The sequence below is a fragment of the Poecile atricapillus genome, chromosome 3 (genome assembly GCF_030490865.1).
Source record: "Poecile atricapillus isolate bPoeAtr1 chromosome 3, bPoeAtr1.hap1, whole genome shotgun sequence".
Taxonomy (NCBI): Eukaryota; Metazoa; Chordata; class Aves; order Passeriformes; family Paridae; genus Poecile; species Poecile atricapillus.
In genome coordinates this window covers 66,414,621-66,430,245 of record NC_081251.1, presented here as the reverse complement: position 1 = coordinate 66,430,245, position 15,625 = coordinate 66,414,621, and the positions used below count along the sequence as shown (strand labels likewise).

At 36.8% G+C, this 15,625-nt stretch overlaps 1 protein-coding gene across 1 annotated transcript in view; it reads right to left on the bottom strand.

Annotated features, from left to right (window-relative positions):
* GRM1 (glutamate metabotropic receptor 1) overlaps positions 1–15,625 on the bottom strand; it is a 182,132-nt gene that overhangs the window by 133,288 nt on the left and 33,219 nt on the right. Inside the window, exon 2 of the mRNA XM_058835267.1 lies at positions 14,572–14,821. Coding sequence (XP_058691250.1) covers positions 14,572–14,821 — 250 coding nt within the window. The remainder of the gene's footprint in view (positions 1–14,571; positions 14,822–15,625) is intronic.

Below are 15,625 nucleotides of genomic sequence, written 5' to 3'. Positions count from 1 at the left end.
TGAGGCAGCAGGGAGATGGAGATGGATGGACAGAGATGTGCCTTTAGAGGTAACTTGGCCATGAGTAGAGAGCTCAGTATGACTGCTCTCCTTGCTCTGGTACTGCAGGAAGATCCTAACCTTTAAAAGGAGGACCGTGAAGCTGGGCAAGCTCCACTTTTGGGTCTCTCCCCCTTTTGCTGGTAGAGCATTGCATACATCATGGAGTTTCTGTGCTGCAATACATGTTTGAAGCTATTTTCTAGGGATCTGTTTAGAGAGTGTTCATTTTGTACTCTCATGCTCGTATTTTTATGAGTGTTGATAAGAGAAGCCAGCAGCTAAGCTGCATACCTTATTCTCTATCTCCTAAGGCCAGTCTCAGACAAAAGATTTGTATTTCCACAGCACTGCTTCATGCTATTACAGAACACTCCCTTTTGGCATTTTGGACAAAGATATCTCTAGATAGCTTTGCCAAATATCAATACTTTCCTTAATGATAAAAGGAAAGCTGACATTACATAAGGATTTTGAAGCTAAGTCATCCTATGGAGAGCCAAAAAAACAGATGATGGTTATCAGGAGCAGCATATTCCATGACGCTGAGAAGGCAGGTAGCAGTGTCCCTCTCTCCTAAGGACTTGAGTCTACATAACTTACACTGCATTGCATAGGTCACAGAGAAAAAAAATGGAGGCTTGTATTATTATCATTATCCTTAAGAATAGGATGGAGTCTCAGAATAGTGAAAACAGTGGTAGGTTTTGATCTGTGGAGTCACTATCAGCCAGGATTTAAAAAGCATAAGTGAAACTGAAAAAAATGGATGAATAATACATCTGCTGTAAATTACACTTGTGGGGAGATCAAAATTATTCACCAGTTTGGAAATGATGGAGGGTTAAATGTTATGACAATTTATTTTGACATTTTCTAGAAGAATTAGTTTCAATGTTTTCAAAATAGGAGCATTCTGACTTTCTATTTTGAAATACTGTATTTGTTTTGAAATTGACACAAGATTGGTCTGGATTTAAGAAAAATGTTTGGGTTGGCAAAGAATAAAATTCTTATTCCTGCTGAAAAAAGAAAATAAACTATTAAAGTCACTAAAAGTTTTTTTCCGGTTATTATAAGCATTGTGTTCACAATGTTTAGTTCAGGCACTAAACTTTCGAAAATATAATGAAATTGATAATTTGTACAGATCTTTAAAAGAAAATCAGGGAGAAAAATAACTGGACATGCATACCTTTCAAAGACCAAGGTGCTGAGGTTTGTTTTTCCTTGGCTACCATCCACAGCAACATAAATTGACTTTGTATGTAATAAACCCAAGAAAACAGAGACATATAATCTGGAGCACTGCACAGCTGTTCTTCTGTCTGTACATCTGCCCCTATCATATAGCTCTCCATATACTCCATAATGATCAGTAGACTTGATTCCAAGAGGGATGCAAATCACTCCCTACCTCAAGGGGAGACTTCAGTTACACAGTAGGGCTCCTTCTGCTTCTCAGTCTGAAAATTTCTGGCAGTTTCATTTAAATGGATCACAGAGCTTCATATTAAGTTACATATAACATATAATAACACAGCAAATACAACAGTTGATGTCTTATTTTTATGTTAAATTCAATTTATGCTTGGATTGTCTCCACTATTTCAGCTTTCACTGTGCTGCAGATTTAGGCATTAACAATGCATGAAGTTTATTTTAGAGGCTGCCAGGAGCAGAGCTGGAGAATTTGGAGAGGTAAGGAGCAGGTATATGAAGGTCTGTTTGCCTAGGGACTCAAACTGATTTGAGGTTAACAGGAAAAGTAAATTTTAATCTGGTAGAACACCTTGCAAAAGAAACAGCCACATTTCAGTGGAAACTGCAATCTCAAAATCATTGATTACAAGGGACTCTGAATATTACAAGGGGATCACAAATACAGTTTTCTCTAATCTAATGACTCTGGCTTAAGGAAAGCTTCAATTTTTAAAAGATGAAGAACTAGATTTGATAGCACTTTCATTGCCTCAAGCTAGGGAAAGGAGAATTTAGGTAGGTCTCCATCACCTTGCAGAATCTGTTTCTGGAGCTGCCAGAGAAATGGAAGCTTTTCTCAGTGTGCCTATACAGTCTGAAAGAACCACATCTCTCTAATAAACACTTTCTTCTCCAGACTCCCAGTCAATCTCTTTCCATGGTTATCAGAACTTGAGGCACCACTGCTCCTGCTGCTGATGAACAACTCTACCTAAGCAGTGGGGCTAGGACCTTCATGCAACATCAAAATAACATTTTTATAAGCACATAATTTATCTCCCTCTTCTGCTTGGTGTTTGGTCTTTCCTGTGCATTCTTTCCTAAAATATTTTTATTCAGTTTTAAATATTACAAATTGCACTAGTTGCAGTAGTGATCAGAAAACTCAGTTATGAGCCAAGATTACTCCTCTTTGTATGGCACTTCACTGACCCAAAATACTGTCCTTTCCCCAAAGCATTTGTAGCATGCAGGATTTTAAAAGCAGTGCATTTAGTTAGAAAATGACATGACAAACATGATGGTATATCTAATATAAATGACGAAAATGAACCCAGGTGGACTCATATTCCCTGTTCCATTAGAAAGACTTGTTTCAATTAAAAGCCAGCAAATGTAAAGTACAAAGAAGACATTTTCTAATACCCAGACTAACTTTGGGAACTCACAGATACCACTTAGTTTTTCTCAAAGTCAATAGCTTAGGAAAATTTAAACAAGAACAGCTTCTGGAATTTCTATACCCAGGATGAAAATTACAAGAAAGGTCAGTCACCTGCCTTGAAAAAAAAATACATTGCTTCAGAGAGGAGAGAAAAAAAAGTGGAAGATCCTAATTTGAATCACAGGCACTGGATGCTCATCAACAACAAACACAATCCTAGAACAGATGATATTTCTCTTTTTACAGGTAACATCTTCATATCAGAACAATCAATATTCATATAAGACTATTTCACACTTCCTTTAAGAGTCCAGAGTGTCATTCATGATTCACAGCAGCATGAAAACAGAATTCAGCCCCTGATATCTTACTGGAGAGGTTCAGTTCAACAAAAGCATTCTTGTATGGAAGCCTGATGAGCTAGGGGTCCACCACTTTTTCAGTCTGAAGTCACGATTCTGCTTTTTCATATATCTTAACATATTTCAGTCAAGATCAGAAAAAAATAATCATTGCCTGTAACCAAAACTCTATCACTCTTCATCTCTGTCTTAGGTACAGACTTTCATAACTCATCCTCCCCCACTTCCACATTCTATTTGCCTTCTTATAATGGATGCTTTTCTTTCTTGCATTTTAGCGCTACCTCTTCTCCTTTCTTAGCCTTTTATCTTTCCTCCTTCTTAATTCTGCCTACATCTCTCTACAACTGCAATTGTTACCCTGCTGGAATAGCTGGTTGCACAATTACTTGAATTAAGTCTCCCCATCTAAGAAGTTTTCCCATAAACATAGTGGCAAACAGATGAAAGAAATCAGTCATACTTGGACATAGGCCTCTTGAGAAACATTGTTCTCTATCATCTTCTATTTTTATTAAACTTAGAGACAATGGAGAGTGTCTTGTAAATGCTGCAGACTCCCCACTGCCATTCAAGGTTTGCAATAACCCTGCTGAGACAAATTCCTTAGAGATGCAGACAGATTAACACCTCTAGTTTTGTACTCTGGGTGTTGCACTGGAAACCAGTCTGAGCACTGGCCTTAGCAGTGGTGCTTTCAATAGACTTCAACATTTGATTTGTTTGCTTACATTATGCTACCTCCTAGTGAGTCTTCACATGCACTCAGTTTGCAAATCTGAGAATGATCAACTGTCAATCTCCAAAGCCAGAACACTGGCCTAGTTCCTCTCCTTTATACTGTTGCCTCTCCTCAGAACTTAGTTTTAAAACACCAGGGATAGCACATGAGACTCAAGTCAATTACAGTATTTCTGTGAAGGCAACGGTGGTTGGTATGATAACAAATACTCCACCTTGTATTTTTTTAATGGCAATAATAATGCAAAGTCACATCAAGAACAGTTGAAAACAACAAAAGGACCAGTCTTACACAGCTACATAGCTACTTTTGGGGAGGGAGGGCCTCTTTTCTTTGACTGCTTGTTGCACATCCACAAACAAAAAGAGGACACATCGTTCCTGAATTGGTAGGTTTATTTAATTATGGCTTTAGGTGTAGGGTACTCATCTGCCTAATACAAAAGAAACAAACAGATGATGCAGAAGAGCCATGAAATTAACCTGTTCCTCAAGAATCTCCTTTATATGAGTAAGCTTTTCAAGAGCAAGTTTTGTTTATCTCCATTTCTGATTAAGGAAATGCTAAAACTCTTCATGGTTTGACAGAACGGAAATTATACCAGCACTGCAGACTTTTTACTACACAGAATAGCAGGTGCTGAAGGGTTCAAGAAAGTCCAGACTCAGGTAAATGGGGCAGAAAGACCTAGAAATGATGGATGAAGATGAAAGGAATAAAACGTAGTATGCAAAGAATTGAAGAATGCAGGTAATAGATAACAATAAGGAAGCAGCTAAAAGTGTATATTCAGATACACTAAAGGAAGAGTAGAGAAAATGTATAGATTAGAAATGGCAACTCATAATGATTTACCTTGCTGTGAGAAATAAGCAGAAATCACAACTAGAGTCACATTCACATTCTTATTTCTGCATACAGAATTGCTTAAATCTGACCTATTGTGCAGCTTTCCTGATCCTCGTGTTGACATGCAAGAGATGATTTTAAGCCTCATCTTAGCAATGAAACTAAGGAATTGAGTTTTACTCTACAAAGCAGAAAAAAATAGTTCACTCCATTTCTATTAAGCGAAACAACAGTGATGTATTTTTCCTTCTAGCTCTGATTTGCATTATGTCCTTCCAGTATTATCCTCAAAGAGGGCCAGGAGAAAAAAAACCACCTTAAAACTGACTCCCCAAGGAATGAATAAATACAACCAAATCACCAGCATGGAAAATAACTGTATGAGCCCTAGGTATCAAGGCTTACCCACAAATAGCTCATAGTGAATAATGCATATGGTTTAAAGTCAGTTAAAATAAGTGCCAGGTCACTTATCAGGCAGCAGTGAATTTGCAAGGCTTTGAAACAAAATTCCTCTTTTGATGCTCCCTCTTTGAGACACAAATAACTAAACTAAGATGCAGGTAAGTAAAGACTGGAGTGAAATGTGGTCAAGAGCTGGCCCGTCTTTTAGACCACAGTCCTTTAGTCCGATAGCAGAACAGACTGGCGGTGCTGAAAAGGCAATAGTGAAACATGAAAGAGTCAGCTTTGTCTTTGTGAAACAAGTTCTTGATATCATTGGGTCCTAAAGCACTACTATGCCTCAGAAACTGAAAGGATTTTTCTTGGCTGAAAAATTCATCAGAAAACCAACAGACTAAGAATCTATCAACATGGGCCAATTGCCTTTAGTCCACTTTAATTTCTCCTTTTGAGACATTATGTATTTGGCCGCCAGATTACCACATTTGCACAACCTAAAATTTTCACAGTGCATGTTCATACAGATGCTTCAGGGCTAGCCTCCCTTCAGATGAGTTCAGCTCCTCAGACTGCTGAACATTGTGCACATTTTCCAGCCTTGGAAATGTACCAGGGTTCTCCAGCAAAGGCCATTAGGTTAAGGGCATTTGTAAAAGGAAGAAAAAAATTAATGAAAAACAGGCAGTATATAAAAATACATGGCCTTTCTCCACAACATCATACCCTGCTTTTTATTTTACCTTCTCTTCTCAATGAGCCAAAGGTTTAAACAAGCACTAAGTTTCTGTATTGAAAGTGCAGCCAACTGATTATTCACAGGAGCTCTAAAGCTTTTCAATCCCTCCTTTCCAGGATGCAGGAGAAAGGTGTTTAAATTGCAACATAATTTATTTTCCCCTCGGTGTGCTTGTGCCTATCAAAATAAGTGTTGTTTCTATGGGCACAGCTCAGACAATTATAATTTTATTCAGCCCTTAATTTAACCCTATTATCAATATTTTTCCAAATGTGATCCAAAGACAGGAACTGTTACTAAAGGTTGATGATATATATTCCAATATTGCAAGAGGCAAATCTATTCTTGTACCAAGACATGTCAGGAAACATGAAAATAATCATTCTTAAATAATAATTATATATATTATAAAAATATAGTATATTGAATATAATATATTATAATATATCATCTTATAAATTATAATTATTCTAGGTAAGATTATTCTTCTATTTCTGTTTTTCCTCTTTAAAAAAGGTGATTCATTTGCTGCTTAGAATTAAAAAAATAAACATTACAAAAAATGATGGGATTTTATATTTTGAGTGAGAGTTTTGCTCATGTTCTTACCAGAACTTCTTTAATTTTCATTTCTATTTGAGCACTAAAAGGAACTGGAAGTAAACTGTAGAAATTTGAAAGGTCACAGTATTATTTGAACTGTTTTGAGAAAAACAAACTTTGCTTTGATTCTTAACCATTTATAAAGAACCTCAGCCTCACAGAGACATGCCTGAAAAAGTCTGGCCCTACATAAATTGTGCAAAGACCCTTGAAATAAAATCATTCAATAGGATTCATTCACATAAAAGTACAACATCATCTTCCAGGTGAGCAGCAGCCATCCAGATCCTGGTTTCTGCACAGGCATGATAAAACATATACTGCCTAATAAATAATCCATTCACATACAGCACTACTTAATAATTCAAATATCTAACATCCATATTAGTTCATAGACAACAAACAGATCTCAATCTTTTGTACATTTTCAGGGTTGGAAAACTTTGCAGAAATCTTACAGGAAAATTATTTCTGTCAAGGTTGGTCCTTCCTTGCATTCACTTGAACATTACTAGCTTAGATAACTCTTCCTGCAGAACCCATGCCAAAACAATTTGAAAACACTGAATCAAGTCTTAGCTTTTCTTTGCTAAGTAAGAAGCATAAATTGCCCTAGAATCCCAGAAGTTTTTAAGAAATCTAGAAATGTGAGGGTTTTTTCCCCCGTAAGTTTTACCATCATAAAGTTCAAGCATCACATTTGGTAATGCTTTTTAGACACTTAGTTGTAGGCTTTTGTTTCCTCTCCTATTCCAGTGACTTAAGCAAGTAAACAATAGCATCATTCCTTTGCTTTGATAATCAATAGTATGACATCTTCAGAAACAAAAAAAACACTAATCTTTTACTCTCTCATTTATGAAAAATGTACATTTATGGCTACCATTAAACAGTGTATATTGCTTTAAAACATGTTTTTGTGTCCTGTTTGTGAAGCCAACAAGCTTTCATATTACTTCAGAAAACTAAGTATTTACTTCATTAAATCATCTTAACTTATAAATCAGTATTCAAATAATCAATGCTGCTTCTACTTTAGTCTTATATGTGGATTCTGGTTTTGTTAAAGCCTCATATTCATTTTTTGTAATCCATGACATCTATTCTTCTGGACAACAGCCTAGATATTTTTTCTTCTTTCAAGCTTCTGTATAGACACCAGACTGACATATGACAGTTGTCCAAGAGCAAAAGATACCCAAAAAGCTGCTTTTAATCTAAACATTATATTCTATTCATTATTTCTTACCACAGATCATCTGCAAGCAGACTCAAGTACAGTTTAAACATACCATTTCACATCTGCATGGCCTACAACCTTAAATCCCTATAAAAATGATTCTTTCGAGAAGTCTTTGGATACATTGGCATGTGAAGACTGAAGACTGTAAAGATCATAAGGAAAAAACAACCCAGAAGACTGTGATGAATGGTTTTGGCTCTTTCCTATGTCTTCAAGCTATTGGAGACCTAGTATTTCATGCCTGTCAGTATGGGAGGTTTCCTGGAAGGGTGGGCAGGAATTTACATAGACTGCTAGAAGAGTCTCACACGTGTTGGTGATCTGTTTGCTCTAAAGGAGATTGACTTCAGTAAGCACCACACTGAAAATTGTGTGTTAGTCTCTTCTGTGAAGAACTAGGAATAACATAGACATCTGGGCTGGAATTTACTTTTCTGTGCCTATTTTTATTGCATAAAGCAGAAATTCTCATTTTGAACCACACACCAAAAAAAAAAAAAAAAAAAAAGCAAACCAAAAAACTACAAAAAAAAAGGGCAGCTTTTAGTAAAACTGAGTCATATTTACAAAACCACCAGTAACTCACCTCTATACATTTCATCCTCATTTAAAGCACTGAGTGCATACACAGATATAGCTAAGAGTTAATAGCTGTTTTTAAAAATAATTCTGGATGTCCATATGAAAGAGATTTAACTTCATACAAAACCTAGTTTAACTCACATCTCATAAGAAGCAAGAAGTGAAAAGCAAAAGAACACCCCTATATTTAAAAAATTGCCTACTGCAATACATAAATCCCATTTGCCATAAAAAGTACGTATCTCTCTTGTATTTTCTTGTCTCAGTAAAAGGGAGCATTGCTTTTTTTATCAAGACTCAAAATGCAGTTCTGCTCAAATATACCACTATTTAATTGGCACTTAATATGCAATCACATTTTAACATGGATTGATGTTATTGTATGTTAGAGGGTAATCAAAATATGCTTGCTCAGTCTTCTTGCACCATGTAATTCTGTTGTCATCCACACAGATTACAAATTCTTGTCATGGTAAATAGGTGATAGGCTGCAACTACTAAATGAACCATTAATAAGGTATAAAATTTTCTAGGGACATGTTCTGAGGTTTCAGATTTAAAAGATAGCAGTGGATCCTATTACAAACCTTCATAATGTTCAAGAAATGATCTGATGTTGCCAGGTGGGACTATCTTAATTGACAATACTTTGCTTAAATGCCTTCAGTTAGACTCTGAAAGTATTTGAAAAATTATAATGACTTTTTTCAGCATTTCACAGACTCTACCTCAATTTTAATCCAGGAATTTGAACCCAAACCCAGTTAAACCTCTGATTATATCTAAACACTTTATTTAAACACAATCTTCCATTAACTTGGAGTGTCAACAGCAACAGAAGTATTAAAAGCAGTCATTCTAAACAGTCTTGGTCATAGAAGTACCAGGAAGGAAAAAACAGCCCTCCTTCTGCAGCAAAATGCACGGGAAATAAACCTTTGGGTCTTAAATTTTTATTAAGACTTTATTTTTATTAAGTTTTATTTTCCTTTTTATTTACAGCATGCCAGTTGTGTTGTCATCTTTACTTTGAACTTTCAAACCACCGAGTTTTACCATCCAGACTGCCCTCTCATGGAATATGAATGGTTTGGGTTCAATCATATACAATTGGCAGTGCTGGATTACTACCAGTTTTCTTAACACATTCCCATTCATAGCAAGTTGGCATAAAACAGCATCATGAGCAACACGCTACCATATTTACTATTTTTGTATGTTTTATAAGGCCAGAGCTATCCTAGATAATCTGTGCTAGCACAGGGCAGGGTTTTTCCCCCACAAACAACATATTGTTGGTTCTCACCGATTTCTTTGTAATCTCTTAAATACCTAAATATAGCAGATTTTTTCTTAATGGAGTTAAACACATTGGCCCTGCAAAACATTTCAGCTGCTTTGGGAGAATGTGGGCATTTGCCATTGATTTTTCATAAATATGGGGCAGCCCACGTGACAAATGAAGACAATGCATTGGAGAGCAGAGTACACCATCTTTCTTTCAGCTAGTCAAACTTAAAAGAACAGTCATATCTTCTGATAGCCATCTCCTTTATGAAGAATATGACATCAACAGTAAAATATTCTCAGTCATTTTATAAGTAATGCATGAGCCTTTAGCACCAGGGACTCATCAGGGAGCAAGAGACAGGCAGTCTGCTTAGCCACACATGTGAGGCGGTATTTGTGATACTCTTATGTTATTTGTGATGTCAGAACTGAATGAAAAGGAAATACATAACATCATGCTTTTGGCAGTGGAAACTATGTCATCTGTAACACAGATAACATAACCATGCTTGGTCAGCAGCAAATGCTCACCCAGCCACTTGCCAGCTACCCTACTGAACAGAACAAAGCTAGAAAAGAGGGAATAAAAAATCTCACAGGTTAAAATACCAAAAGAGAGGTTGCTTAACAGATACCATTATAAGCAAGAGACTCTACTTGGGACAAATCAAAAGAATTCTTACCAATTAAAATAGATGCAAACAGTAAGAAACTTCTGTCCCTTCCTTCTCTTGCTTCCTTGCTGAAAGACCAGCTTCCTGACCAGATTCTTCCTTCTCCCTCACAAAATGATGTTATGAACCTGTCAATTTGTGCTACCACTTTTTGACAACCAGGGTGATTATTGTAGATAGGGTTTGGGTCTCTGCCTTAGCCATGGCATCCTCAAGTGCAGAGGCCCTCCTTCCTCTGCTGTGATGGAACTGAAAAAGGCTCAGTAGTCTCAGTGCTAAGGAACTGATGGGTCTGATTGGGGTAGGCAAAGCATGCCTCTGTCAAATGCTGTACCAATTCAGTGGGATTGCATGTGTGCTCTGCCATAAAATCCCAGGCCTTGGAAGGTGATAACTGCCCTAGGCATCTGCCAAAATCCTCCCACGCACCCTGCTGCCCAGGGATTGACCACATCAGGTCACATTTCTCTGTCAGCCTGCCAATAAATTGTTTACTCTTGCACTTGGATGCAATCGAGTTCCACCTGTCCAGCAATGTCAGATAATAGGACCAAACAGCTTACAGTGATAATGCACTGTCAATATTTTAGAAAGTGTGAATTTAAATGCCAAAACCATTATTAATATTGGTTTTTGAAGGGGGGGGAGGGGGTCAGACATAAAAAATTTCACCATAGTATGTATTCTGAAAGCTCTGTCATGCTATGCTAAATTACTTTTATTAGACACATAGAAAGAACAGACTTGCCCTTCATAATGGATTGACAGCAGAGAATCCAACCATACCTTCACTTCTAAGCATTCAAAGTTTCAGGAGAGATCACTCTACTGACACTTCAAATTTATAGCTCTGCAACAGCCCATATAGCAACATTAATGGAGGCTGTAAAGCATCAGAAAGCCTACAGAAGTAAAGCAGTACCTAGTCCTTTACAAAGGACTCTACTGAAAAACAACATGTGCACTAATATAACCCTTCCTTCATGAAGTTCCTCATACTTTTACACAGACCATTGAGTGTAGGAGTTTGAGAACAGATCGTGAAACAGCATTTTGATTTCCAAGTATTTATCTAAAAATTTCTCCAATGGCTTCAGAGCATCTCTTAAAACTGGTTATTTCATTTGTATTTCATCTGCTTTGCATTACCCATTCAGATGCTCAATAGTCAGTTACATGCCTTTTCTTGATGTATGATCTCAGGGGTTATATAGGACATTCATCAATCTTGCAAGATTCTCACAAAATCTAATTGATGCTTATTAGGTAATATAAAACCCAGTGGTCTGCATAAACATGAATAGACACATGAGGCCGGGCATCTTCCTACATAATTTCTTCACATCAAAACTAATTTCTGCTAAAAGAGCTATCACCTGAACTCCTTTAAGAGTACAGTTAAATTTTTAACATAATTTTTGCCTTTGCTTATGCCAATTCTATTCTAATATTTCTTTTTTTTTTTTACAAAAAGCCATCACTAAGCTTTGCTTTCTTTCCCTTTCATTATTAGTCCCTTTTAAAATTTATCATCATCATTTCATAGTTTAATAAATTTTCTCACTAATTCTCTGCTACATTTCAACACTATTGATTTCAGAATATCTGCCATTCTGCCGCAGGCAGGATTGTAGCTTCATCTATTGTACTGCCTTAATTCCAGCTTCCCTCCAGATTTAGAGAGAGGAATTCTCTTCTCACTAAAATAACAGACTCCCACTTCCAGTAGTAAAGGAGACTCAACTTCAGATTAAACAGAAGTCAAATTTAGTTCCCAGCTCTCTTCCTCATGGCATGAATTTAGTTAAGCTAAGCTGCTTCTGTCTACTTTGATAAATAGCAATATTGAAGATGTAGCAGGAAGAGAACTATTTAGCCAGGTGTTCCTTTGCAAAGGCTTCCTCTTTACAATGAGTCAGAGCAGAGTATGGGGTTGATAAAATGTGGCTGATAATAAACCTGTGGGTAAACTAAAGGCTTTGTTTATCTCATTATAGAAAAAAAAAAAAAAAAGGAAGAAGAAAAATCTTGATTTCACATTCACTCCCACTTCCCTCAATTAAAAGAATGTTCTTAAAAGGCTCTTAGTTTTCTGCTTAGCTGGGTACTTGAATAAAAAAGACTAAATAGCACATCAAAGTAACGTTAATGTGTGCCTTGGTTCCTGTTTGTATATAGATGACCAAATTCATAGCACTGCAGTTCCACTGCAACTTACTTATTCACCAGTTTGCTAATGTGCCATTTTTTAAAATCACTTAATTAGGACAATTCAAAGAAAACTTCTTTTATTTTAGTTCTGCAAGCACATAAGAACATGTGCAAGCCCTATAATACTTTTTATTTCAACCAGCTGTTGAGCACAATCCAGACTATGCAAAGCAATAACCAGCCTGTTTTACAGAACACACTCAGCCCTACAAAGGAGTCTCCCATACTCAATTACCAGCATGAAGGAAGGGTATGTGAAAATCCACCTGAAAAATACATAGTGATTTCCAAAGAAATTCCATTATTCCATTGAATAGGTAAGAATTTCTGACAAAAAGCTCAGAACTACAATGTTGGACAAATTCTAAGACAAACTGAAATTTATGGACCAGTGTTATGTTTGGTAAGGGCTCGAAGTCAAAATTTAAAGCTTAAATATTCCACATATCCAAGGAGCAGGGGATCGAGTGGTCTAACAGGAAACCAAGGTTTGTGGCTTAATGTAGGCTTAATTTATTTGGTTCTCTGTATGATCAGCATCAAGAGGGTACACCAAAAGCAGTGAAAAATGAGACACTGCTACAGTGACAATACTCTAAGGAAGCACAGCACTGCCAAAAGCTTCAGGGCATTTACTAAAAGATCAGGGATGCTGTCACAGAGGCTAATTTTATTATATTCAGTTTCTTCTATTCACTGAAAACCCATATGTAAAACATGTCACTCCCAAAGCCTTCCATTAGTCATTTCAATTGATGCAGACTAAGTGATGCGCTTGAACCTGCGCACAATCTGGAGCACACCATTTTCACTACAGCCTTACTCTTTGTTTCATCTTAGCGCTGACAACTCTCCAAATGTGCTTTATCTTATATTCACAAACTTCTAGAGATACTCTAGAACCTTAGCTCAGATAGGGAGCAAAGACTGCAACAAAAAGTTGATGAGAGTGACTTAATGCTTTCAGTCTATTCCTTGGGCCAGAGTAGGTATCTGACTTGCAGGAATCAGAACTGTGGTTTTGAGGAGCAATACAGTCAGAGGAAGACAATACCATAGCATGGAGCAAAAGGAGAGGATCCCAGTCAAAACAACCACAGATGCAAAGACTTTAAGGAAAGAATGGGACAAAAAAGTCTGATAAGATCAAATGACAACGGAAGCCAAGTAGGCATGGAAACAACTGACAAAGACCTTGAAGGAAATAATTTAAACATTCCTTCAAGGAATGTTAAAATTACCAATAAAGAAACAGAGAGTAAATAGAAGGATTAAAGCAAATATTATCAGTCTAACACAGAAGACAGAAAATATTCATCCTCATCATTTGAGCAATGTTCATCAAGACAGAAAAATGGACAAAGACATTGCAGAAATCAAGGTGAAAGTCAAAGAAGCCTCAAAATAAGAAATATCACAAAAATGGAATTGTGGATAAAGTATGTGATAGAACTGAAATTCACATCTCAGTGAATACCTACAAAGATAAATTCTAGTAGAGCAAAGCAAACATTCTCTTTTTGATAAAAACAGCCTTTTTCTGTCCAACACACATCTGCACTGTTATTCTGGTGATAAAAAACACACATACATACTCATTTAGCCATCAACAAGTTTGATGTTTTAAAACCAAACCAGCCTGTATAATATCAGTGCCCCAGCTTTCAACAGCGAAGATCACAGTAAAGTATACAATTGAGAATGCAAAGTTGTAATCATAAGACTGGAAAAAAGTTTCAGTTATCAAAAATACTTGGTGATTGGAGCTTCAAATTATGAGGGGTCAGCCTTAGTGACATAAAATTTTGTCACATGTCACAGATCACATGCTGAAACCAGAATTCTTCACTCCCTACTTCAGCTCTAAAAATCTGTCCATGAAACATTCCTCTAGAGTGTGCAAAAGCACAAAAATGGTAATGTCATATATCATTATAAAAGAGTCAGTAATTAACATTTAGTTCAGCAAAAGCTATCACTACTGATCAAGTTGGCATACATCTTCATATCTCCTTCCTGAGAATCTGTTCTGCCATCTTGCCACTTCTTTTCTTTTCTTGTCTTTTTCTAGACAATTAAATACGGAAATTATTTAATTTGGTAGCCTAAGCTACAGTTCTGAAATCAAAGGCCTGCCTACAGGACAAGAGGGAGAGGAAGGGCAGGGAAAGCATATTCAGAGCCTTACCTTCCGATTAACAGGAACTCCCCAAGCACTCCCAGGCGCCGCATGGCAATGAGGATCCCCCTGACTGTCATTCCCTCGCAGAAGCAAACCACCACTCTGGCCTTGGGTAGCCTCTCTCGCAGCTTGCGGAGCAGACGATCAAAGCTCTTTTCACCAGCATTGCTGTAGATCTTGTCAGAGTGAGCAATGCAGAGACCCTCTTGGGCAGCCAACTCTTTGAAGGCTTCCATTCCACTTTCCCCGTAATTTCCTGTTTTTTAAAAAAAAAAAAAATATATATAATGTATTTAACCGATTGAACTGTGTTGGGAACGTGATAGTTTCCCCCCCGTAAAGACAAGCAGCATTAGCAGAAGTAAGAAAAAAAAAAAGAGATCTATCAAAGTGAATATGCTCAGAGTTCTGTGGAACAACAGGATATCTATGTATCAGTAGGTCTTAACAGAACTGGAGAAAACAAGTTTCTTTTCTTACACTGAGTTAACAATGCAAATGGGGTATTAAACAAGGAATGGATAGGTAGAAAAGGAGACAGATCAGACAGTAAGAGTGAAGTTTTATTAACATTTCTATGGTAAAACCCACAGCTGAGCTAGTTTAGGAACAGAGAGAGAAAAAAGTGATTTAATTCCAAGCTATCTGTATCACAGGCGGTGCATGTTCACAAAAGTGAATGAAAAATGGATTCAACTTTAGAACACACTGATCTGGTATCATTTTCAAAGTCACACTAATTTGATCAAGCAGTGTTCATGCCAGATAAAATTTAAACTTGATGATGTCTCTCTTAGAATAGGAGACTTTCTAACTGAAAGAACTTCAGAAATAACCCTTTCCAAGACAAATATTTGAATTGCATGGTGCAAACTATACATAAAAACTGATTCTCAAATTCACTTATATTTATATATTCAGCAGGCCAAAACAACAGTTTTACAAAACTCAGACAGCCTTCTGCTATGAAAACAGGTGAGACTCCAAGTTTTCTTTGAGTATTTTATGCCTGCCATGAGCATAGGACTTATGATGACCATCCATCATGTAAGAGAAACAG